Source organism: Trichoderma virens (assembly GCF_000170995.1).
Source record: "Trichoderma virens Gv29-8 chromosome Unknown TRIVIscaffold_1, whole genome shotgun sequence".
Taxonomy (NCBI): domain Eukaryota; kingdom Fungi; phylum Ascomycota; class Sordariomycetes; order Hypocreales; family Hypocreaceae; genus Trichoderma; species Trichoderma virens.
Window position 1 is genome coordinate 759,696 of NW_014013748.1, and position 25,242 is coordinate 784,937.

The 25,242-nt window shown below is 49.9% G+C and overlaps 9 protein-coding genes across 9 annotated transcripts; 5 read left to right on the top strand and 4 right to left on the bottom strand.

Annotated features, from left to right (window-relative positions):
* Positions 1-32: 32 nt before the first annotated feature.
* Positions 33-2,441, bottom strand: TRIVIDRAFT_211316 (uncharacterized protein; the record flags this gene model as incomplete). The annotated part of the gene is made up of 5 exons (XM_014105712.1): positions 33-612; positions 671-1,730; positions 1,797-1,852; positions 1,916-2,167; positions 2,423-2,441. 5 exons carry the CDS (start codon positions 2,439-2,441, stop codon positions 50-52), a joined length of 1,950 nt encoding a protein of 649 aa, XP_013961187.1.
* Positions 2,442-3,464: 1,023 nt separating this feature from the next.
* Positions 3,465-4,462, bottom strand: TRIVIDRAFT_217577 (uncharacterized protein; the record flags this gene model as incomplete). Its single annotated transcript, XM_014105713.1, has 2 exons — positions 3,465-3,673; positions 3,730-4,462. 2 exons carry the CDS (start codon positions 4,460-4,462, stop codon positions 3,465-3,467), a joined length of 942 nt encoding a protein of 313 aa, XP_013961188.1.
* Positions 4,463-5,751: 1,289 nt separating this feature from the next.
* On the top strand, positions 5,752-6,874 carry TRIVIDRAFT_79473 (uncharacterized protein; the record flags this gene model as incomplete). Its single annotated transcript, XM_014105714.1, has 3 exons — positions 5,752-5,985; positions 6,055-6,415; positions 6,472-6,874. The coding sequence occupies 3 exons, from the start codon at positions 5,816-5,818 to the stop codon at positions 6,826-6,828; spliced, it is 888 nt and encodes a 295-aa protein (XP_013961189.1).
* A 1,363-nt stretch (positions 6,875-8,237) lies between these two features.
* Positions 8,238-9,449, top strand: TRIVIDRAFT_79474 (uncharacterized protein; the record flags this gene model as incomplete). Its single annotated transcript, XM_014105715.1, has 4 exons — positions 8,238-8,379; positions 8,457-8,592; positions 8,651-8,906; positions 8,974-9,449. The coding sequence occupies 4 exons, from the start codon at positions 8,238-8,240 to the stop codon at positions 9,241-9,243; spliced, it is 804 nt and encodes a 267-aa protein (XP_013961190.1).
* Positions 9,450-9,539: 90 nt separating this feature from the next.
* TRIVIDRAFT_79475 (uncharacterized protein) lies at positions 9,540-11,961 on the bottom strand (the record flags this gene model as incomplete). The annotated part of the gene is made up of 3 exons (XM_014105716.1): positions 9,540-11,175; positions 11,261-11,727; positions 11,847-11,961. 3 exons carry the CDS (start codon positions 11,959-11,961, stop codon positions 9,904-9,906), a joined length of 1,854 nt encoding a protein of 617 aa, XP_013961191.1.
* A 3,844-nt stretch (positions 11,962-15,805) lies between these two features.
* On the top strand, positions 15,806-16,337 carry TRIVIDRAFT_72996 (uncharacterized protein; the record flags this gene model as incomplete). Its single annotated transcript, XM_014105717.1, has 2 exons — positions 15,806-16,098; positions 16,181-16,337. The coding sequence occupies 2 exons, from the start codon at positions 15,882-15,884 to the stop codon at positions 16,222-16,224; spliced, it is 261 nt and encodes an 86-aa protein (XP_013961192.1).
* Positions 16,338-18,435: 2,098 nt separating this feature from the next.
* On the top strand, positions 18,436-19,995 carry TRIVIDRAFT_33447 (glycosyltransferase family 4 protein; the record flags this gene model as incomplete). Its single annotated transcript, XM_014105718.1, has 1 exon — positions 18,436-19,995. One exon carries the CDS (start codon positions 18,436-18,438, stop codon positions 19,993-19,995), a length of 1,560 nt encoding a protein of 519 aa, XP_013961193.1.
* Positions 19,996-20,750: 755 nt separating this feature from the next.
* Positions 20,751-21,703, bottom strand: TRIVIDRAFT_119292 (uncharacterized protein; the record flags this gene model as incomplete). Its single annotated transcript, XM_014105719.1, has 2 exons — positions 20,751-21,093; positions 21,159-21,703. Coding segments are annotated over 2 exons (888 nt in total), but the record flags the coding sequence as incomplete, so codon positions are not given.
* Positions 21,704-23,799: 2,096 nt separating this feature from the next.
* TRIVIDRAFT_141245 (uncharacterized protein) lies at positions 23,800-25,239 on the top strand (the record flags this gene model as incomplete). Its single annotated transcript, XM_014105720.1, has 4 exons — positions 23,800-23,890; positions 23,980-24,546; positions 24,606-24,968; positions 25,049-25,239. 4 exons carry the CDS (start codon positions 23,800-23,802, stop codon positions 25,237-25,239), a joined length of 1,212 nt encoding a protein of 403 aa, XP_013961195.1.
* Between the last annotated feature and the right edge of the window lie 3 nt (positions 25,240-25,242).

A 25,242-nucleotide genomic window follows, 5' to 3' on the forward strand; every position in this document is an offset into this window, starting at 1 on the left:
CATGACCTTTGCCCTTTTTTAATAATGTGTAGAACCAGTATTGAGTTGCTTATGATCCGACAATCTTGATACGTCCTTCAAGCACGGGTGCTATCACTCTCGTCCAGTCAACGGCACACTCGGCCTCTTTCAGGGGGTCACAAACACCACTCTTAATGCCCACCCTATGAGCCCATCGCCCCCAAAACTTTCTCATCAACAATATCTCAAGGTCAATCTGACTATCCGAATCGCTTCCTGAGTGATCACTCTCTGTGGCTGAATCAAAATGGTCGTCATCGTCATCGTTGTGAGGTCTCTTGCTGTAACCCAGTCGTGATCGCAAGAACTTGCGCCAGGGATTCCCATCTCCGTTGTCTTTATCCTTATGAAGTCCAAGTCGCGCCACGTCGCTGTCGCTTTCTCCCTTGAACATTTCAGATGGCAACTGAGTGTGGCCACACTCCTTTACGACATTGGTCCAGTGTGAGGACAACTTCTTCCACTGGCCAACAGTTCGGAGGGCCATGAAGTATTGGCGCAGCATGGCGGAGAGTAGAATTCCACTCTCCTCATCGACAATCTCTTCTACCTCTCCACCTTCTGACTTTACGAGTAGGCTAGTGAAGCCGTCTATAATTCAGTTAATACAGCGGGCTTAGCGACACTCCGAGGGACTCATTGGACTTACCCTTTCCACGACCCATGTAGCCCCGAGTTGCCAGAATATATATCTTCTCTGGCTCATATGTCTTACCGTTGATCTTGACTGACAAGATCCTCTGACCAGACGGCTTCGATGGATCAAACTCATACTCGATACCTGAAACCTGAGAGAATCTCCCTTCCAAGGCAGGGTATAGTGAAACCCCGTTTTCTAGCGCATCCCAGATAGCCTGTCCTTTGGCCTTCAGCAAAACAACAGGATCCTCGAAGGGGAAACAAGAAGTGATATCTTTGATGCGGATTGCTCCAGGAGGATAAATCTGATCACCACGAATCGTACCACCTGCCATGATGGCGCAGTCAGCATTATGATAAGAACGCATAATGTCGCATACGAAATTGCCCATGTTAGACTCCTTCAACCGGGCGGTGATGAATCGCGCATCGAGCGGCATGGCTGTCCACCCAACAGGCCGGGACAGTGACTTTTGTAACTTAGACGTCAAGGTGTGCACCAATTTGGCCGTGGGCTCATCCTCGGGTACCTCGGACGTAATGTCTCTCCTCCAGATGTCAAAGTCCCATCGCTTGGGATCGTCCTGCTTTCGCCGCGCCTCGATATAGCTGAGCTGCTTGAAGTCAGTTCCCGAGCGCAGGACGTGAGTTCCATTCCTGAAGCTGTGAGCATAGTAGTGGTCATGTCCACCCAGAATAATGTCGATGATGCCATCTGTCTGATCGGCCAACTTGTTGTCGTTTGGCTCTCGCATGTGGCTCAGACAGATGACAATTTCAGCGCCTTCCTCTCGCAACTTTGGTACGAGTTCCTTGGCGACGGCAGTGGCGGATTTGTAGATGAGATTTGGCGGAAGGCTGTTGATGGTTGCGAGCCATTCTCTCTCACCGAGACCAATAAGTCCCACCTTGATACCGTTGGAGGTAGTGAGCATATGGGTCCTCTTTGCGTTGCCCAGAGGGACATCCTCTCCCAAGGCGGGATCCAAGACATTGGCCAGCAGCCATGGGAATTCACACTTTTCAGCCAAGTGCTCAAATTGCTTCACTCCAAAATCAAGATCGTGGTTCTGAATCCACGTAAAAGGCTCGGTCAGTAATTGTGGCTTGTCTCAAAATGGACAGCATTGACTTACTCCAACGCAACTGGCATCCGTGCCGACAGCATTCAGGACTGAAACCATGTGCGCCCCTATCAACAATAAGCATCCAACCGTCTTTAGCAGCCTTGATATTGTGAAATTGAGAAACATACCCTTGGTAACACTGCTCTCCAAGCTTGGGTTGAAGGCATCGCCTGAGAACAGGGTAAGCAGCTCAGACTGGCCCTGATACTGCTCCCCATTCTTGTACTCCTTGCAGAGCGTTATAAATCTCGACAGACCACCCACTGGCTCTGCACTGGCCTGGTCAACATGATAGACGTCGTTGTAATGTAGAAGACGCAGGTCCGGAGCTTCAGAACTGCTGCTCCCAACTCGGCCTGACGAAAAGGTCACCTGAGGGGCTGCTGTGGGGGCTGTGTTTTCCCCCATCTTGAGATCGAGATGGTCCGTCCTATGCTTGAATTGTAGGGATATCGGTATAGCGGTGATGTCTTTTAATGATTCAGATCTTTGTCCGCTTCTCGTTAGGCCAATTGGGTTGATATTGTCGTGTCACCGCTTCGTCAGCTCGTGACCTGCGAGTCGACTCCAGGTGTTCCGAGACTCACGTGATACTTGTCGTGTGTTGAATACAAGTGCCCTGTTCTCAATCGCGCATCTACAGACTGCTGACATAATATTTCTAACTGAATGATCTGTTACATGCTGCTTGAAGAAATTGACTCATATAAGTGTACTTTCTCAAGTCAATTGGATTAGATCCATGCCTCCCTGCCGTCCACGAGATTGACGAAGTGCCAGGATAAATCGAGATCCCCAGCCAGGCCCATTATTTAAAGTAACCAATCAGCACCAGGCTATTTACAAAGCCACGTTCACCCGAAAATGACAGCAAGCCATCCAGAGGCAGCATTGCCGTAAAAAGTAAACGCCAGGAACAAACTTTACGAAGAGAGCAAAAAAAGAAATGAATCAGAAGCTCCGATACTGGGAATCGAACCCAGGGCTGCTCGGCGCTCATTGATGAGAGCGAGCGATGTTAGCCACTACACCATATCGGATGTTTTGATATGCTGACTAAGGAGCAAATTCTGATCATACACCTTCACCGAGGTCGGTGAGAAAAAATATTCACGAAATGGTCAAAAAAGAGAAATGTGTCTCCGATACTGGGAATCGAACCCAGGGCTGCTCGGGTCAGTAATGAGAGCGAGCGATGTTAGCCACTACACCATATCGGATTGTGTGATGTTGTTGAGCGACGTCGACGAGAATCGTTACTTGAACCAAGCCCGCCATCCTGTTTGGTCCATTTGCCAGCCAGTACCACAAGTTGGATATTCAGCATCTCGGTGATTTCTCTATGAACAGTAATATTATGAGGCGTGGCATATAGAGATGCAGATAAAGCGCGTATCAGATGGTACATTTAGCCTATCTGGTTGGTTCTTCAAGTAGGTATTTACTCTAATCGTTGGCTTCATCGAACATGCTATTGTTCCTCGTAGTCCACTTCCACCCAGTATCTGGAATCATGTAAATGCCAAGGTAGCTAATGTTCTTTAGCTGATAACTCCTCGTCATACATTATAAACTACCTACTTATATAGGTAGTTTAGAACACGGGTTGCTGGATAGCAAATACCCAACAATAAAATAAAGAAGGAAAAAGCAGTGCTAACAGGGGCAAAAAACATATCATAGCATCATTAACGCCGCGATGGCGAAGCTTACAGCACCAAACATTGACCCCATGCTCACAGACCCGGTTGGCTGAGACGCTCCATTCGACTTGCTTGTAGCTGTCGGCCTGGCAGCCTTGACCCATATGTTGCTCGCCAAGCTATCCTTGTCCGGACTGTATTGCTGTGGTGGAAAGTCGCATACGGACATGATAACCTCCATATCTACACTTGGTCAGTTTCGAGAGGAGACAATAGAAGGGCGTACAAGGAAGACTCACCGTTTTGCGTATCCGCAATCATACTTATGCAACTCGCGCACAACCCAGCAATCTCTGCCACATTAAAGCTAGTATTTAAACACACGCACTTTTCCTCTGCGTTTTCTGTCTCCCCCCATCCTCCAGTCATATCGCCATCGTCTCCAGTAGAGCCTATTATGGTCGGGCGGAGCGATGTTTGTTGTTTAGAAGTTGTGGGTAGACTCTTTCCTGTTTTAATCGCAGCGGAAGTGAAGGAGGGCTGAATTCTCCATGTTGTAGATGTCGAAGGAGATTGAGATGCTGGGAGGATAGTTGACGAAGGTAAGTAATTAGGTGTAGTTGGAAGAGTTGGGGCTGGAGCTGGTGGAGGCTGAACAGGAGGAGAGTAATATTGTGGAGGAACAGGTGCTGAAGACTGCGACGGCAATATTGATGTGGGCGGATATTGGTCGACTAGCAGATCGGAAGGAAATGATGTTGGCGCTGGGACGATGATTGAAAAGCGCTTCTCGATTTCATCTCTCTCGTCCAATTGTTTTCCGTTTTGCCTCTTGGCCTGTCTGAGGTGCTCCCTTAGATCTGATCGATCGTTTTCTAATCCTCCCAAAGACCTCTTTGGGCTACACATCGAACTCAGCTCAACGATTGGCCCGCAGATGGCGGCACACATGACGGGAACGGCATTAGGCGAAAGCGCTTCTCCAGCTGCAAGGGCGAATAGAGCGAAGAAGATGGGATGACAGGCCTTCATGGCTTGTTAGAGGAGCTGCTCACCACCTACCCGACTCCGAAATGTCGGCTGTAGTATGTGAAAAGCCTACAGAATGATGTTTACTGATGCCAAGTGTGTTTCGCACATGTAATGGAGAATGGTAAGAAAGAAGAAGATATAACGCATTGATGTAGATTTGGGGACACCTCGAGAAGAGAGGTTCCTCTCAGGGTTTCAGGTCTACATGACATTGTATACTAATAGGCAGAATATGGGCAAGGGACGTGTATAGAGTCTCGATGTTCGTTAGTCTGGCAGGAGGTTGTTTTGCTGAAACGTGGCAAAGGGGCTCTGTGGCCACCCTTGACCGAGAAGAATTAACTTGATACGGCCGTCTCCGGTGCGCATCTTTGGTATTGAATCAGTAAGACTGCCAAGCATGCACCCACGTATATACACAGTAAGGTGGAACTGAAGAATGGGGAAAAAACACAAAATCGCAGATAAAGACTGTCGGTAAGTAATCCCTGATCAAGCACGGCCGATCTAGCGGTTCATCAACGCATTGACATAGAATCCCCAGAGAAGATGCGCAATGCCGCTTGGCAGCTGTCAACTCCCGTATCCAGCAAAATTCAGTTCGTGACTCCTTGACCGGGCTCTGAAACAATCTAGTTGCGGTGCTTTCGAGAGGCGGACAGAGCCGTGACAGCGCGAAACACAATGCGAAACAAGATCGCGGAGACCTTTTACCCGCTTTCGGAAATGACCCGGTGCTTCGTGCGAGATAGCGGCTTTCGCTCTCTACATCTAGTTTGCAGACTAGGTACAAGGCAGAATAGAAAGAGATGTATGGATTTAGATATGTGGTGCTAGGTTAATTATCGTCCATGGGTATTGGCATTGTGGGGGACCCTGGACTCATGATGATTGGCTGTGCTGAAAGTGGTGGTTGTTGCACTATCGCGAGAAGTAAAGATCACAACTACACTCCCAATAGTTGCGGTGAGGCGCGGATCAATCAAGAATGACTGACTCAATACACAAAAAGGATAGAAAGGAGTCATTTGTCAAAGACTGATTTTGACAATGCCATGAATCCTTCAAATGTTGCAGCGCCCCAGCCATGATAAACGGCGAATCAGCATCAAGTTCGGTGTGGCTTCATGCAAGGGAAAAACCTCAGCAAACATTAAGTGGCTACGCAATAATGCTTGGCTTGCTACCCCGCACTTGAAAGAGAGTCAGGCATGTATTTCGTCTGAATACTTATACCGCCTGATTCACGGCTTGTAACATATAGATACTCTTAGCAACGCTGTCTACCCTTTGTCTATCAAAAGTGAACGACCTCTCAACAACAGCCATCTACTTCAGTGACATCAATATAATATGGCGTGGCCTCTTCTTGCCCCGTTGGTAGTTGCCGCTGCTCCGAAGATCTACGAGGAGGTTATCGGGCGCCCTCAGAAGAGAGAGCGTCAAGCCCGGGAGAGGCTGAGGGAGGAGCAGAAAAGGGCACAGCAGAGCGAACAAAGACTAGCAAAACTACTAAATGACCTGTGAGTCTTCAATGGTGGTTTATTTTCCAGCCATGTAAATGGTGTATGTTTAGTTAACCTTCATGCCAGGGGTTATGATGAAGACGAGCCGGCAATTACGGAAGACGTTATAAAAAACGCACGGAAAACAGTGGGTTACGATCCGAAGAAAAAAAATATCGTTTTCGCCGGCAATGTTAGTGTCGGCAAATCGTCACTCATAAACGGCCTTTGCAATAAGGGCGGAGACGATGACGGCGCTGCTCGCGTGGGCTCTAATCAAGTAACGAGGAACCTGGCTCGTTACGAGATTCCTAATCATCCAGAAGTGGTCCTCTATGACATTCCCGGAGCGGGAACTCAAGACGTGAGAGCCTTCCGATACTATCACGATCAAATGCTATACGCTTTTGATACTGTTGTCGTTGTCCACGATACAACCCTGACTGAGGTTTGTTATCCGCCTGATGCTTTTTATATGCAGATGTGACGACTAACCTTCCCCAGGCCGACATTCGGTTGCTCCAAATGTGCATCCATTCGGGTAAAAATTGCTTGGCTGTCCGAACCAAATCCGATAATCATATAAGAAACTATGCATACGATAAAGACTGTGAACTGGAGGAAGCAAGGGAGATATTCCTTAGAGAGACCCGCCACGACATCCAGAGCTGCCACAAGGAAATCACTGCCCCTTGGCCGGAAAAAGAAATTAGAATTTGGGATTACATTATAAATTCCCGATCGGTACGGACCTTCATGAAAGGTAAACCATCACCCAAGGAGGCGGATACTGCCTACATCGATGAGTTCGATTTTATATTCGACTTGTCTCCTGGTCTTGTGATAAATCCGAACGACTGAGTGAATATCACAGGCAACGAATAGAAGTATATATCTTGTTCTCACTATGCCTCCTGCCGTTCATAGTCCATACACGTATACCTACTCCATCGTCTTCTACTTTACCAGTATCGCTTGCTTCCAATTATTCACGATTCTCACATGATTTCTAGATACATGTAATCATGATAAACCCACCCTTTGCGCTCTTGCCTACACGCGTCTTGTGTACTGCTTGTGAGCCGATATATCCATAGGCTTTCTTACGCAGAACATTCAGCCCCCTTTCCAACGCGTATAGTAGCACAACTACCTCGATCATGACGTAAAATTGTATCCATAGCCTCATTGTGCCACCACCGACAAGTCAACATACACCGCTTCTTGGCGGCCTCCCCGGGTAAGGACGAAAGCAAGAACATGAAGAGAAGCCGAAGAAGAAGAGAAAAAACAGGCGAAGTCACGGCAGCCTAATGCTGGTTGCAGCCATACGGCACCAAAAGCCGTCAAAACGTGGCTCAGGCACTTGACCAACCCAAAAGCGGCATCATAGCACGAAATAAAATGACGAGGCCACCTGCGCCACTTGGCTACGAATCGAGGCTCTCGGGAGAAGCGTAGATCGTCAAGAGGCGGCGCCTCGTCGAAAATGCAAGGAACTAATGTACAAGACCCGTGCCATTCTGTTCCGTTAGCCGTGTCGCATTTGCGCCGTCAAGCCGTATCCCTCGCATGGCTCACTCAACCTTCGAATTGTACACTAAACCGATCTCAACTACGGAGTAAACCAATCATTCTCCACACTAGAAAGGAAAATGGTCCCCAGCTTTAAGCCCAAAACGGCTTTATACCACGAAAAAGCCATCTAGGAACACCAATGAGCATCATTCCCCGAATAAATGTGAATCAACGCTCGGCACAGCCTGTTAGGCGCAAACCAAGCCGCATCCTTTCCCCAAGCCAATCCCCCCTTTGAGTCTAGAGAAAGTCAGGACGAAGGGGCGGGTTTATCCCCTTTGCAGCATCATGCCACGAGCTGATCGCCAATTTACGTGTATCGCCCAGCAAAGATTCAGCTGAGCAGAGCCGCGTTGATCTGATTCGTCCGCCCGGAACCCGGCAGGCCTAGGCTGATAATCTCGGGGCATTGTTGGCCCTGGGTGCAGCGTTTTAGATCGGAATGCTTGTTTCATGCTTTTATCTCCATGTTAGCGGCTATGTTATGAGAGATATGATGCAGTAGTAGCTAAGGTAGTAATTTATTTAAAAAAGGTCTTGATGCCTTTGCACTTCTCATTGAGTTGTAGTTGTGGGTATTCAATCTTGCCTCTACATCAAGTCTCTCAGTCTAAATAACATCGACTCTGCTGTCTACCCAACTATCCAACAAGTGACAATCATCCCGGACAGACACGTACTGTCGCCAAATCATGCTCAACCCTCACGAGTCCCTGGGCATCGCCCAAATCGTCTTCTACGTGCCCATCGTCCCAACCGCAATCTGGCTCATGAAGCGCAACGGCAAAATCCGCCCACGCCTCGCCTGGTGGCCTCTGATCCCCTTTAGTCTGAGTACGGCTCTGCAATTTTATCCATTTCGACAAAAAAGAAATATCCGTCAGCATAATCTAACTTGGTTCTTGCAATAGTGCGTCTCGCCGGTGGCCCTGTCATCATCGCCTTCGAACAGAACCCCAGCATCGGCCTCTACGTCGCAGCCATCATCCTCCTCAATGTCGGCGTTGTTCCTCTCATCATTGCTACACTAGGCTACGTCCGCGTCGTGTAAGCCTACATACAATCTACCCAAAAGAATAAGCAATATCTAACACGCCATAAACAGGCTCCTCGACAACTACAGCTCCAATCCTCGAGCCAACAAAATCGGTGTCATCATGCGTCTCTGCATCTTCGTCGCAATCGGTCTCCTCGCTGCCGGCGGTGGCGTCAGTTCCATCGGCACACCATCCGCAATGTCCACCAGCCGCACGCTCACTCTCGTCGGATATATCGTCTTCGCCGTCATGCTCGCCGTGCTCATCTCCATGATGGCCTTTTTCTGGAGAAAGAAGCAGACCCTTCTCCCCAGCAGCCAAACCGTACGTCGAGACACCAACTCTCACTTACAAAAAGTAGACAGAATGTTGACATTGTTTGCTTCCTTAGGTTTTACGTGGCGGTCTCCTCGCATCCCCTTTCCTCATCATCCGCACCGTCTTCGGTCTCCTGGAAGTCGTCCTTCAAAACAGCGCCACCTCTCCCTTCAATCCCATCGAGGGTAATGCCGTGGCGTTTGCACTGATGGCTCTGCTGCCAGAGTATATCGTCGTACTCACTTACATCTACACCGGCTTCTCGATTCCCCCTGACCGAGGCGTCCCTTCTGCTCTAGAGGCAGAGAGAGTCACACAAGTCGCCGATAAAAGCAACGTCTAAGCGGGCTTGATTCTAGATGCTCGTTTCTTATATAGACCATGTAATACGATAAGCGGGAGACGTCTAGGGAGATGGTTAGTTGAAGGGGTGCAAATGCATTGTCAGTAAAAGGAAATACGGACAAGTAGCGCATCCACGATGCGAAAGTCTTGTTTAAAAGGAAAATTGTTTCGGATACCCCCTTAGCATGCACATATAGTTATCACATGTAGTTATCACATGTCAATAGATTTTACCATTATTTATTATCTAATCTCCCAGACTTGCACCTCATCACTTCACTCGTCCGACAAACTAAATGTATCAGGTATTCGTTTCTAGATTGCTTTAATCCAATTTTATCTAGAGGTTGTGGATTAGGCCAGGTAAACCACAGGCCCATGTCCAAGTCTCGCGTGGTGACCGCCCTTTTTCCTTTCCTCTTCCCCAGGCCACCAAACAGCCAGCAAAACAAATTCTTTCCCAAGTTATGCAGAATTATCACATCTGCCGCCGTACAATGTCATCCAAAGGTTTAATTAAAACAAATACAAGGTAGTTTTGTTCTAGGCCCACCTGCATTACTGATGCACAGCCTCAAAAAAGGAGTAGCTAAAAGGTCGTATAGCAGCATCCGCCCTTTAACAACGAAGAAAAACCGCCGACATTATATCACGCACTTTAGAACCGGTGCTGGCGACCGACACTCTCGACGCGAACTCCCAGCTTGACCATCTCGCGAGAGTCGATGACACCACGGCCATCAAACACCCATCGAGGCTTGGCCATGGTGTCGGCAATGCGCACCCAGTCCAATCGCTCCTTGGGCTTGTACTCTTCGGCGCTGCCCATTCCGGTGGCGAAGCCGGTCTCCTTGCTCTCCCGGGCCTGAATGCAGTCGGGGCAGCTCTCGTCGCAGTCGGGCTCGACGTTGAATCGATCCAGGGGATCCTCAGAGGTCTGGCCATCACGCTGCACCAGGTGCTTGTGCAGCGCCAAGAGGTCGTTCTCCGTGGGAGTGGACTCATTGAACGGTCTGGGGTCCGCCTTGGGGTTGGGCTTGCGGCCAAGCATCTTGGGCGTGGGCTGGTCCACAGGTGCGGGAGCAGGCTTAGAGATGGGCTGGTTACGGAACTCGTCGAACTCGGTCGCGATAACGACTGCTGTGCTGTCCTTGCAGGCGTCGTAGGCATTGCCGTACACGTGGACGCTGGCTGTGACTTCGGGTCCGAGAAGGGCCTTGATCTCGTTCTTGACAACGAATGGGTTGCAGCAAGGATCGAAGACAGCAATCTCGCGGGGTCGCTCCTCCAGAAGCGTCTTGATCATTTCCAGAGCAGGGGCCTCACGGGTATCTGAGGTGTTCTTCTTGAAGGCATAGCCAAGGATGGTGACCTTCTTGCCAACAAGGGTGTTGTTGAGGCATTTAATAACACGGTTGGTGAATCGATCACGAGCGTACTCGTTCATTTTGACGACTTGTCTCCAGTATTCGCCAACTTCAGGCAGACCCATGGTGTCGGCCAGGTAGACGAGGTTAAGAACGTCCTTCTTGAAGCAGCTACCGCCGAAACCAATACCGGCCATCAAGAACTTGTTGCCAATACGGGGATCGACACCAATGGCGCGGGCAACCTCGTCAACATCGGCACCAGTCTGCTCGCAGACGGCGGAGATGGAGTTGATGCTGGAAATTCGCTGAGCCAGCATGGAGTTGGCAACCAGCTTGGCAAGCTCAGAGGACCACACGTTGGTAGTCAAGATACGCTCGCGAGGAACCCAAGCGGCGTAGACCTCGAGCAGAGCCTCGGCGGCCCGCTTGCCAGAGGGGGTGGGAGCGGAACCGATGAGGATTCGGTCGGGGTACAGGAGATCATTGACGGCAGTACCGGCGGCCAAAAACTCGGGGTTGGACAGGATCTCGAAGTGGACACCGGGGCGGTGCATGGCAAGCTATGCGAGGAGAATGGGCGTCAGAATCAAATATCGGGGCATGTCCCAGGCCACGCAATAGGGGGGCTATGTGTGCTCTACTTACAGTGTCTGCCACGAGCTGTGCGGTTCGGCAAGGAACAGTGCTCTTCTCGACAATGATGGCGCCCTCACGCGCATACTGGGCCACAAAGCCGGTGACGGCCTCGAAAGCGGTCATGTCTGTTGCGCTGCCAGCACCAACACCACGCTCCTTGGTGGGGGTGTTAACGGCCACCAGGACGATGTCGGCCTCGGCAATGTGGCCGGCGACGTCGGTGCTGAAGAAGAGGTTGCCCTCTCGGCGAGCAACCTTGGTCTCGCCCTTCTCGGAGGCGGTTCCCTCGGAGGGCTCGCCCGAGATGTTGGTCTCGCGGCCGCCATCACGGGCAATGCGGACGATGTCGTGCAGGCCGGGCTCGTAGATGGGAGGATGGCGCGAGTTCCATCGACGGATACGGGTCACGTCTCGGTCCACAACGGTGACCTTGATGTGCGGGTTCTGGAAGGCAATGACCGCGGCGGTAGGGCCACCTGTTCAGCACAGAGAGAGGCATGTCAGTCGAGTTCCCAGTCCAGGTTAACCGTCGTCGAGCGGAGTCGGTCGACAGACACAGACACAGACACATAGACGAGACGCAGGGGTGACATACCGACATAGCCAGCGCCAACGCAGCAGATGTTGCGAATAGCAATCTTGTCGCCGTTGACCTCCTTTAAGGAGCCATTGAGGCTAAGTGTCTTGACCGAGTCAACAACTGAGGCCATGGTTACGTGGTGGATCGAGGGGCCAAAGAGAGAAGTGACCGATGTCTCCAAGCAAATGCAAGTAATGGCTTCAACGAGGGGATGGGGATCCTGGAATGAGGGTATATGGATCGAGCCCGTTTGCGAGATATAAACGAAGATATAATGCTGGCACTAAAGGCAAAAAGAAAGGAGTTGGGGATAGGTAGAGTTAGTAGGGAGAGCGAAAAGGGCTATTTGGATAGGTTTGGTCCATTTAATCAGCAAAGCGGGAAATGCACGCATGTCTAGGCCATTTTTGGATAACAGCCCATTATAGCACTATCTGGAAGCAGCCTTAAGAGGGCCCTGCCTAGCGCCGGTTTTTTTTTGGTTCAAGGTTTTTTGTTGGAGGGGGGATGTGACGATGTTTAACTCTTGGCGCAGCGGGCAATTGAATTGAGGCCAACATGGCTTTGGCGAGGGTGAGGTGGGATGGGCACGCCGAGTTGTAGAATGATCTCCTCAGGTTTGCATCGGTGAGGTGCATGACTTCAGCTGCTGATGCTGTTGGACTTATACTGGGCGTCAGCTGTGGCTAGCGCCTGTACACGGTATTTACTGCAATAGTGGCCGCTGTACGGAGTAGATTGTACAGGCTGTAAGGCGCTGATGCGTACGGAGTACATGTACAGGAGGACTCCGTACTTGTCCGAGAGCGTCCAGCATGTGCAAATTCTGCCCCGCCGTGTCCGGATCTTTCAGGCACGCGCTATCTAAGGGGATGGAGGGGCAATGATTCGACCGTGGCTGGCAATAGATTGAAGCCGTCGCGTCTGATTAGGTGAAGGAATAGGTATTAATAGGAATCCACGGAATTTAGTTCGGATTATTATGTAGATATGTACTGGTGCGAGTAAGAACTTGATGTGGACAACTAACTTGGTTCCTTGCGCCATGAACAGAGAGAGACTCCAAAAATACTACAACAAGGCGGTGAGTTACTGCCAAGACTTTCGCAACATGCAACTTCGATAAACGACCCCATCCCATCCCATCCCATTCCATTATTTCATCCATTGCCCTGTGCAGTACTACCTTATCAGATGCACCACCCTGCTTGCGCATTACAACCTCGTACCGGAACGGCTACTTCGGGGTTTCCTCTCGTCTCTGCCATATGAATTCTTTTTACTTTACACTGTGCCGTGCCGTTTCGCCGCACCGAGCCTCGTCGAAGACCATTTCCTACCAACCAATACAATTCCAGGCCAAGCACTGTGACTACACACGTGGTTCCTGCGTCGCCGCTTTCAGGGTTGCGCGTTTTCGGCCCATGGAGGGGTCGTTATTTCATGGACGCTAACATGACAGGCCTGCAAAATGAGGTGTGATGGAAGTGTGATAGTCTCCATCAGCTGCGGTATACAAAAGCCCAGCATGCCCATCCAGCTGAGGCAAAAAGGGGCCATGATGGGAGCACATGCCACAGCTGATGATCAGCCAGTATTACTCCGTACCCCCAAGTACAAGGCCGGCTAGATGCCACCACCGGCGACCAAGTTTTGCACCATGCCAGCGGCGAACGCTTCAGAAACAAAATGGAACTATTACCAAGTACTACGGAGTACATACCCGCCCCCCGTCCGATATTATCCACACCATCGTGACGGGGCCCCTGCTGCATCCCCCATACAGTTACGCCATCAAGTGGAACGACCGTGCGCCTTGAAGATTGCGTATATACGGAGGGTTGGCGGGAAGATGGACGCGCCTTATTACCGCTAGCACTGTCACTACAGCGCTCACGCGACACGAGGTTTTCTGCCGGACTGGGATGCGACGATTCTTGGGGTTTGTCGGAACCAGGTTGACCAGGTTGCATGATCTTGCCTTGACGAGGGCCGAGCTGATGCACCCAGGGCATCGAGGTAATTATGTGATTACTTATACTACTATTTCGTACGAGGACTCGTACGCACGTAAAAGGAGTTGCATGAGGGCAGTTTCCCGTCTCATGCTGCTACTCCCGGAGAAATTTCAGCATTGCCATTGAAATTTGGCTTGGCGCTGGCCAGGGTCAGAGGAATTACGTCGTTGGCCGCCAATGTCACATACGGGGGACGAGTTGCTGCATGCCGATGCTCCCCCTGAGCAAATATCGAATGCTGGTATTTAGCATATTCAACACCTGTGGTAAAGTGTAGAAAAGAAGCATGCGCCTTTTTACTAAGAATTGGCAGTGTCCTGCATCATCCTAAAGGCGATGCGAGTCGGTTAAGCATTTGGTGACGCGGTACGGTAAAGAGCGAGAACCGTGTCTCGCTTGATATCGGGAAACACGGCTATTGGCGCGCTAGGACCAAGATATCACAGGCAGGGGCTTCAAACTCCATTCGCTTTCTGAGTGCTCTGCTAATTAAATCCCAATCCGTGCCTGTCGTGTGAAAAATGCAAATCTCACTAGTTGGATACGAAAGCCAGAGATGCGTGCTTTCTCATCGTACAAGAGTGCTTGGCAATGTGTAAGTACATCCCTATAACAAAATAGGTTTCTTTTTGTATATGACTTGTACTTAATCTTTGTGATGAGAAGTCTCATGCAATCAATCGACGCTATCCAACTAGAAATGAAGAAAGAAGATGAAGCCATCACGAACAGGTATACCATGCTGATGTTATCACGTGATGCTACACGTGATTCTCTTTACTCTTGACATCATCTTCAATTACGATGTCTACCTATGTATGTAAACCAACGAGAACTGTAGACCAAGGAATCAATGTCCGATTTATGGAATTCTTCAGCTGTGGAGGCCGGACTTTCAATACTGATGTGTTCTCTTAGATGTAGGGACCGACAGCTAACAATATTAAGCTACTTATATATCTAGACGTGGCTGTTTGTTTTGCCGATTCACTTGTGGAAGCAATACTTGAACTCTCCCTCCGATTCTATTACTTTATAAAAGTATTAATCGCCCCGCACCCTCAACGTCTATAGATCAGAACATTTCTTCTATGGAGCATTCTGGTCAGACCTCATGCTTGGGGGTGGCATGTCATCCCCACGATGCATTTATTATTGGCATCGATCAGGAAGGTCGTAATCCTGACGCGAGCGGGGTCTTGGGCTGAACTGAGCCGTTACGCTGTAGCGGGAATATTCACACATAAAATCTTCGTATTTTTCACATGCCGGAAGTTTCTGTTCCTTGTCATATCTGCCGAATTTAGCTTACTTGGCGCTTCTCCGCAATCCATCGCAGGTACTTGGACAATAATAAACTGTAGTCTCAAACAGCTTGGGCTTAAGGTTAGTTATAAACTCATCATCACATCTTCAAAACTAATAATATTATAAGTCGTAAATTATGTTTTACAACCGATTTGCTCGTCAAAGGCCGAAGTTTGGTCTCCCTTGGGCCTCAATGTTTCCACCTCTCTCCATCGGAGACATCGGCCCCAGCACCGATGAGCCGACGGACAAATTCCTCATCTAGTCTCTATGTGGTTCATCGTGTAATTCGATGGCAACCAGGCTATATACGATATTGCTGACAGGAGCGCGGGTTCAGCTGCTTTGGAAAGCAGAATACGACTCCAAAGATCAAAATAGATCGATCCTCCGTGAGTCTTACCACTTCAGTTATGATGTCCGTCTGGGGTGCATCCAAGTACATAATGCTAATTAAGAATGCGGGGGAGAGTTGCAATTCAATACATGTGCGGGGGGCAATACAGCTCCGATGAGAATCTATTCTGACGAGAAAAGGAGCACATGCTTATGACGAGGGCTCTCTTCCTCGGCATCCTGCTTTCATAACGACTATAAAGTCAAGAGTTTCTGGCCCTCGAGATTTGTTCGTTCCGTTCCATATCAGACATAAAAACCACAACTTCTCAATCATCTCTATCGACTCTTACCAGCTTAAATAAGCTTCCGGTACCAACTTTTCAAAATGAAGTTCACTCTCGTCCTTGCAACCTTTGCCGCTGTCGTCTACGGCCAAACCATCGACGATGTTCCCGCATGTGCCGTTCCTTGCATTGAGGCTGCTATTGTAGCTGCTGGTTGCGCTGAAACCGACTTCGTATGCGCTTGCAAAAATTTCGATGCTATTGAGGCCGGTTCTATCAACTGTGTTGTTGGGGCTTGTGGCGCTGCTGTCGCCATTGGTATGTATTCCCTCTTTTTCTTTGGCCGAGGGAAATAATGGAAATGTTTCTCGTATCAAATGCTTATTTATCTGGTGTATAGGCCAAGTTCTGCCTGCTGTCCAAGCTATTTGTGCCGCTCAGTGAACTCATTTACCAGGAGCGAGAACATTACATGCCCGGGTGAAAACTCTTTTGTATCTAACGAAATAAGTACATAGCCGAATGGGATAAATAAATAAATAACCATACTACTTGGCATCGTGCTGTTTGACTCTGCATTGTGACGATTATTTATGCAATATACAGAGTTTAATTGTAGGTACGTAGGCAGATTTATTCTTCAGAAGAGTTTCCACACATAGGACTTGACTAATAAAGCTATACACCTGATAAGAAACATGCACGTGCCAGTCAAAGAGGGAGGAAACTGAAAAAAAATTGTCGATTGATGAATTAGTAACTGGTGGTAGAGTAAAGTCAAAGGTGTCCATCATCCGCCACGAAAGTCGGCGTGATTTGAATACACTGGCATTTGTCCTTACCCTGTAGGAATAAATAATGATAAGCATATCTATTAGAAGAGAAAAGAACTATTCCAATGGGCAGTAACTGGGATTTTAACTTACATAATAAACACCTAGAAGAAGGAACTGATGTCTCAGATCTAGTCTACAGGGCGGTAGTAGTGTGGACGGGACGAGGAAACCACATCCTCTCTTCGTTCTGTATGTCAAACTAGGCCGACGAGATCTGATACTTGGCAGCGATCTGATTGGAACCTTGTGTGCATTTTAGTAAACGCACTCTTGTGCTACTACCTGCACCTATCTACCTATCAGGTAGTAGTAGGTAGTATTGACAGGATTGCATTTCTTGGTGTACTTGGCGGATTGACTAAGCGACAACGTAAGCCCCCGCCTCTGTATGTCTGCAACGCTGAGCGGCATGAACCTCAAGCTGTTACTAATGTCGAATCATGACGGATGAAGCACACGCAGTTATTGTGCTTACATCTACTGAAAACGACGTGTCACTGATAACAGCCGCCAACGTATGTATTTTGCTGCACCCCATAAAGAGTTGACTTAGACTTAGGTAATACCCCATACTCTATGATCCTCGCCGCCAATATCAACTTCCTTCTTGGCCAACCACTACCATCACCACCACCAACATTTTCTCCGCTACTAGGCCAAAAGGAAATAAAAAACGAGAATGAATCGGACCCTAGTCTATCAGTGTTTATGCGCCCCATGCGCGGCACGCGAATCGTACATGCTGCACTCCATGGCTAGCTTCGCTGTCACAAGACGCCAGTCACTTGGGCAGTACCTCACACGTGACTCCGGGCCTGGACGACTTTTTCACGCTCAACAAAAACTCGCGACGTCGCAAAGCCTCTGAATCTCTGCTCTTTCGTCGCCTCGAGTCGCTCACGTCCAACCACGCAAAGCACGAGGGTCGTCCTCAAGGCCCCGATTCGCAGCGTTGGCTAGGTCGACACACTGGTGGGATGCCGTGCGTCTATTGGTCAGCGATAGCAATGTGGTTGCGCTACGGCCGCTGATTCGTCCATCTGGGGCCCGTAGATCTTGCAATCATGCCGCTCGAAGCTTGTCTTCGCTTGACCCGGACCGCAGGACAGAATGGGCAAGGTCAGTGAGAATGCAGGGTCAGCCTTGGAGAAAAAAGGTGCCGTACAAGTGATCAAGATGTGGCTGCAAGGACGTCTTGTTGGGCAAAAAGGTGCAAAGAGAGCGAGGCAAGGACAGCCATTTCAGCTGATAACAATGTTGATTCGCCGCTGGGCAACCACCAAAATACAGCACTAACATTGCCACTATGTTATGGAATAGGTACTCAGCCTCCTACAGAAAGTGGTGTACTTACACTTGTATAATAAAGAAAAAAAACTGAGAAAAAGGCTACCAAGGCATGAGGCCCTGACATCGATCCATCCGGCGCTTACCTCGCCACATGATGGTGAACCATACCATATACAGATCTGGGCAAGTATTACACGAGAATATGCCTCTTTCTCCCCACGTTATTTAGTCACTCTTTCTCGACGAACTGCATCCAGAGCCCGTTCCTCGTGCCCACTCTCAGGTTATCCTATTGCAGCTTTCCTTGTCTTAAAGCCACTCCCGTCATGCGCAACATATCAGGTTGATCCACGTGGGACTGCCTTGTTCGGACACCGTTGGGCCTCTCGTTGCAACGTCTGGGAAGACAAAAAGCAAGCACACTCGCTCTGTGGCCACCAGCCGTGTATTATCCCTCATAGCATCTCTTCACCTCATCTCTTAGCCAGTCCCTCAACGCAGAGCCATCACGCCTCTCTCTTTGGCCGCCATGGCGTCAACTTCGCTGATTGGATCGGGGCAGTACCCAGAGCATGATCTGTCCGAGTTCCCGGCTGCTCTCAAGGGCAAGCGTATTCTGCTATGCACCGAATCCTTTGGCCCGGTCAACGGTGTGAGCCGGACGACTCTCATGCTGGTCAACCACTTGCGCGATCACGGCGTCCAAGTTGCTGTTGTCGCTCCTCATAACCACACCAACCACAACACCTTTTCACCACCTCCGTCTCCCAGCCTCTCTCCTGCGGACAAGCAGCCCGAGGTCCGCGTCACTGGCTATCCCCTACCCTTCAACCCTGAGCTTTCCATCGTATATCCCGTTCGCAACTCAACGCTCTACTCTCGCACCTTTGGCAATGATGCGCCCCCGGATCTCATTTACCTAGCATCTCCGGCTAGTCTGGGCTTCCAAGTCATGCTGCAGCTAAGACAGCAGCCCAAGGAAAAGCAAATTCCCATCATCTGCAACTTTCAGACTGATTTAGCTGGCTACTGCTCTATTTTGTTCCCCGCGCCCCTCAGTCATGCCGCAGTCTTTGCGTTTGATGCCGTTCAGAGCTATCTTTTCAGGCACTCATCTATCAAGACCATCTTTTATCCCTCCAGATTCGTCAGGCGGTATTTGGAGAACCAAAAGGTTCAATCCAGCAAACTCGAAGTTCTAACCAGAGGAGTCAATACCACCATGTTCAACCCAAGCCGCAGGAGTGAGGCCTTGCGAAAGGAGATTGCACCGAATGGAGAAATCATTTTTGTCACCGTTTCTCGCATTGCTGGTGAAAAGGGCTTCGATTTCCTCGCCAAGGTGGCCAAGGAAATGGATGCTCGGAGGCTGCCGTTCAAAATGGTCATTGTTGGAGGAAACCGAAACCCTGACGTCGAAAAAGAAGTCCAAGAGCTATTCGATCCTCTTAGGGAAAAGGGCACCGTCACTTTCGCCGGCTTCAAGGTTGGAGAGGATCTCGCTACTTACTATGCCTGTGGCGATGTTTTCTTGCACTGCTCCGTCACGGAAACCTTTGGCTTGGTCGTCCTGGAGTCCATGGCCAGCGGTGTCCCCGTAGTGGCTCGTGATGAAGGTGGCCCATCAGACATTATAGCTCATGAGGAGACGGGATACCTAGTCCCACCTGATGACTTGGATGGATTCGTTGCCAAGGCTGTCAAGCTTGCTGAAGACCATCAGCTACGGTTCACCATGGCCAAGGACGCTCGCGTCGCTGCTTGTGAAGCCACATGGGAAAAGATCAACAACAAAGTTGCCTGGCGCATGGCCGACACCATTGCTCGGCGTGAGCTAGAACAAGGAAAGTTGCCTCAGCCAACCAAGGCGGTGACAACTACAGCCCAGCAACTGGTGCCTGTCTACGGTTGGCTCATGATGAACAATGCTCTCCGGGAAACAGTCACTCGCAGCATTGTCGATGCTCGACTGGTAGGTGGCTTGGGAGTCATTCTAAGCTTCTGGGTCATCACTGGTGCGTATGTGGTATTCACAGAGGGTCTTTTGTGGGCCAAAGGCCGAGTCCGCAAGGCCGCGCCTACAAAATGAGGGTCTGTTTCCCCCATCCTCGTGGTAGAATATGGGATAACTTTTTGATGGAAATTGGTATTTTTGAGGATATATGGGACTGGACAGAATGGAGCCGGTGTTAAGGCGCGTAACTTGGTTTGAGATTTTCGGGATATCATCTTTCATTTGTTTTTCTTTCCTCCCCTCCCCCCCTTTTTCCCCTGCACAATTTTACCTACGTGCTATAGAATTGCAGTTTCTATGGAGTAGTGAGATTATGATAGATGTGCGCTAGATGCATGTCTTATGACGTTGACGGGTTCATGCCTCTTTCTTCTTCTCTCCTTTATCTCCTTTATCTCCTCTGGTTTTTGGTTACACGGCGAATGAACAGCCGTTGCTGGATATACCCTACAAGATTGACATTTACGAATGCTGTCTCGTATTTTAAGTAGTATCAGATAGAATTTCATTATGCACTACCTTAGATATCACATATACTTATATATACCCCAATTCATGATTCGTGTCTTTGCCTTATTTACTTTAGTTGTTGAACATATTTAGTAAGTTTTAAGGAAATGTTATGCTATATAGTGTTTGGGAAAACATGTGAAATAATAAAAAAAGGCAGTAAAGTACGCTTGGGGAATCATAAACCATCTCACCCATAATAACCAGTCTTTTGTTCGCAGCCCAACCTATCTGACACCCTACTCTTCCTTACGCCCACCGACTTATTCATCCTTCTAAAAAGTGCGATAGGCAGCGGCATCCCTAGAAGCGTGCATGGTTCTCCGCTTATAAGCCGTGACATGCTGGATCCTCTCATACGTGCCATATCCATAGGCACACAACCCAATGAACAACCAGGTACCAGTAATGACGAGACCAGTGGGGAAAATCAAGATGTTGACTCCTGGCAAGACAAACGCGACGGTGCCGTTCTTGAGGCCGTCGTGCTGCAGCGTCACAGCCTGTTGGGCGGCGGCAAAGTCGGACAGGATGACGTCCTTGGAGAAGACGCCTACAAGGAAAACGGCTTCGTTGAGAGACACGTTGGAGCTGATTCGGGCGCCGGTGGAGGTAACTGCGGATAAAGTGAGGGTGGGCATGACAAGAGCTTCGAGATCGGCACTGGGGGTTTCACTTGTTAGCTTCTTGGAATGAAGAAATAGTGTGTGTGCCGTTGACGAACTTACATTGACAAGTTGTTCTTCATCTGGTCCTTGTCGATTTGGCCAACCAGCATGTAAGACTGCAGCAGAGTCGGGGCATTGGAAGAGGTGTCTCTCTTGGTGATATTGACGGGCGGGCTAGAACTCGACCCTGAAGTCACTGGCTTCATGGGAGTCACACTGGCGCCCTTGTACACCACGCCCACCTGAATTTCACTGGGCGGCACACCAACGAAATCATCTCTCGGGTCAGAAACACGATACAGCCGCAAATCCGCCTCAAACATGCCGGTAGTGACGTCCAGCATCGGCAAGTTGTAGCAAATGCAGTCTCCCGATGGATTCGAAGTCCGTGTGAGTGAGGCAAGGCGCGCCTGACAAGCCGTATTGGTGAGATTGTTCCAAGCAGTAAAGTCCAGCGATCCGTCGGGAAGCAGTTGAACATCAGGCGGGATACTTGAGTTTGTCGCAGCTCTCTCATCCAAGCCACGGGCTACGGCCATGGTGTCGTCGGCGAAACCGAGGAGCGAGGCGTACGGCGTCGAGAGAACATCGTCGGTTCGGAGGACGGAGGCCGCATGAGGTACGCCCTGCGCGAGAGCGGTGGCGGCGAGGAGAGATGCCGCAAGATTGAATTTGGCCAACATTTTGAATGGATTTTTTGATTTGTTTGAGTGGATGCTCCCAGAGCAATTGCCGAGCAGAGGAAATTGAGAGCGAGAGAAAAATAACGAAAAGATTATTATTAAAGATGGTCCCGTCCAGCGGTAATGCAGAATAGAAGTCCTTCAACACTCGTGTATTACGTCGTCACCTACAGTCAGTCAACCCAGTGACAGATAGCAAAAGAAACAAGTAAACAAAGCGAGGAAGATATTAAAAAGATGAAGAAAAGACACCCCGAGAAGCACGGTTGCGGCGTGAAACAAAGCGCCTCGCTAACCGCTTCTCAGATGCCCTTCGATACAGATCCAGCAGAGGACTAGCCTCAAGTTCACTTCCATCCCTAGCAGTATATCAGGCCATAATGGCAATGCCGCGACAGCTTTGACAGAGCAGTAACTGTGCCAAGACGTCGTCAACTCGCCCTGGTCGTTGCAGGTGAGGTTCCAGGCAGCGCTAGTGAGGCATCAAGGGGGTTTCCAAGGGGTTGCTTCTCTGCAAAATACAAATACTGTAAGAGACGCGGGAAGCCCCCGGCGCCCGGCTACCAGTGCCCTGTTGACTGGACCATGCAATACCACTTGATGTTTGCTGTTGAATTTCCAGCTTGAGCAGCTTGAGTTGCCGCATTGTCTCGCTAATGTTACTAATGTTACACTGAGTGTTTGGGAGTTGTGGCACCGCCTCGGCTTGGGTGGGGGGTCGGGGGTTGAGGGCCAGTCGGACGCGTCCAAGTCGCAACTAAGCGCCGCCAAAGAAGACGGAAATCCCTGTACAGGCGACAATTGGAAAAGACATTCTATGAAATAAAATAGACGATTTTGTGACGCCAGCTGATGTTGTGATGCCATATGACTGCCCAGTGAGACCGCTTCCCGCTTACAGAACTGGTGCATACCTAATGCGCAAGACCATGACAAGACGCAATGAGAGAGCATTCCCCAGCAAAGCCCTACCATGATTACCATCAATGCCCTAAATCATACCTGAGGTCGTGTCTCAGCTCAGGCCAGGGGCAGCTCAAACCAATCTCCGGCGCCATGCTTGTAGCTGTGCTCCGTGGTAGCCCTGTAAGTACGGAGCTTTAGCGTCCGCGCACCGCCGTGGAGGTCCTTGAGCGTGATTGTTTCAGACGAATCTTCCCTTGGCAGCCCTTCTCTGAGGCCGATCTTGTGCTGCTTCTTTGGGGAGATTGGGATATTCGGGTGTCATTCCATCCTTATCTGCTATCGGATCAGTCCCTTGTATGCGGCAAGATGCGGCCATGGCGGCTTCGAGTGCGACCGCGATAGCATCGCTTCCCGATTTGGCAGCTCCTGTAGACATACTGTAGAAACACTGTCTTTATCTCATCCCCGGTATGCAACAACCGCCGGCGATAACCCCTCTTCACAGTGTCGATATCACCGTGGCGTACTCTCGACATCAACCGCCAACAGCCACCTCACCACCACCATTTATCCTTCCCCGCGATCCAGAATGCGGAGAAGCTCTTGTGATTGGCATACAAGGCAGCACCAACTTCCCTTGCGAGCACCGGAGATCCGAAAAAGGCTATCATGGCGCCCTCCATCTCGAGTCTTAGTCCCCGATAAGGGCCAATTAAGTGCATCAGCATCTCCCAACACGAGGAACATCCCGATGGACATCCGAGAGGAATCCTGATATTCGCTATCTATTATCAAGAGGAAGGCCGATATGCCAATGCTGAAGAGGCGGGGTGATCACTTATCACGACAGGGGATTAGTATTTGGAATCTGTTCCGTGATGCTTCGTAGAGACGAAGCCGATTTCCTCGAAACGCCTGATGATCATCATGCATGGCATGCACACACACTCATTCAGCCACCCGGTTATAAGCGGGCAGTCCTTACCTGCAATTGGAGCGTTGCATTGCAGCATCTACCAGAGTTCTGCACATATATCTGCTACAGGTTGCAACCAATTATTGAGGCAGACCATTCAGTGCTTCTCAAGTGTTGCAAAACAGCTGAAAACACCATGCCCGGCAAGATCCGAACTGCGCAAACCGTCTCTCTGGATATTCCAGCTGCAGAGCAACCAGCCTTGCATAACCGATGGCATCCCGATAGTGAGTCGGCGCTGCCTATCTGATGGCAGGAATTCTGAGGCTGATTCACCACTACGTAGTTCCTACAATTGGCACCATCGAACCTGGAGAGACTGTCAAGATTGAATGTGTCGATTGGACCGGCGGTCAGATCGGGAATAATGACAGTGCTGAGGATGTGCGCACCGTGGATCTAACCAAGATCCATTACTTGACCGGTCCATTCGAGATCAAAGGCGCTGAGCCAGGCGACCTCTTGGTTGTAAACATTACGGATGTCCAGCCATTCGATCACTCACCATGGGGATTCACGGGCATCTTTGATCGCCAAAATGGCGGCGGTTTTCTTGAAGAACACTACCCAAAGGCTGCCAAGGCGATCTGGGACTTTGATGGCATATATTGCACCAGCAGACACATTCCCGGAGTGCGATTCGCCGGCCTGGTTCACCCGGGTATCCTTGGGTGTGCCCCGTCAAGGGAAGTTTTATTCGAATGGAACCGTCGCGAATCTGATCTCATCTCGGCCTGCGTCCATAGCCATCCCAACAAGACAGTTGCACAGCCACCGATTGTGATGAATGCGCACGCCGGCCAAGCCACTGGGGATCTCAAAATGAAGATTGCTCGCGAAGGAGCAAGGACCATTCCTGGACGGCCAGAGCACGGAGGAAATGGTATGTCACTTGGGGGAGAATAGCACAGTATGCGTAATGTATTCTGACAATTCGAAAAGTGGACATCAACAACATCTCGAGAGGATCGACGACATACCTTCCGGTCCACGTCCCTGGCGCCAGCTTTTCAGTCGGTGACCTCCATTTCAGCCAAGGTGACGGAGAGATTAGCTTTTGCGGTGCGATTGAAATCGCTGGAGTCATCACCATCAAGTTCGACCTCATCAAGAATGGCGTCCAATCGCGAGCTATCAAGAGCCCCGTTTTCCGGCCGGGCGATGTAGCCCCCCATTTTGGCCCTGGTCGGTACCTTACGTTTGAAGGCTTCTCAGTCGATGAGAATGGCAAGCAACACTTTATGGATGCAACGGTGGCTTACCGGCAGGCTTGCCTCCGCGCGATCGAGTATCTCAAGCAGTTCGGTACGTCATTGAGCAGATCTTTTGGGTGCTTTGTTTGTCCATGTAGAGCCTGTAGCTAACCTCCCCGGTTTGGGTGTCAGGGTACTCTGGAGAGCAGATCTATCTTCTCCTATCGTGCGCCCCCATCAAAGGCGCAATCGCTGGCATTGTAGACATTCCCAATGTTTGCACAACATTGGGAATTCCCATGGACATATTCGACTTTGACATCTCTATTGAGGCCGTGCCGAAGAAGCGAGACCTTGGATCTTGCCCCATTTCAAGCGTCTAACTT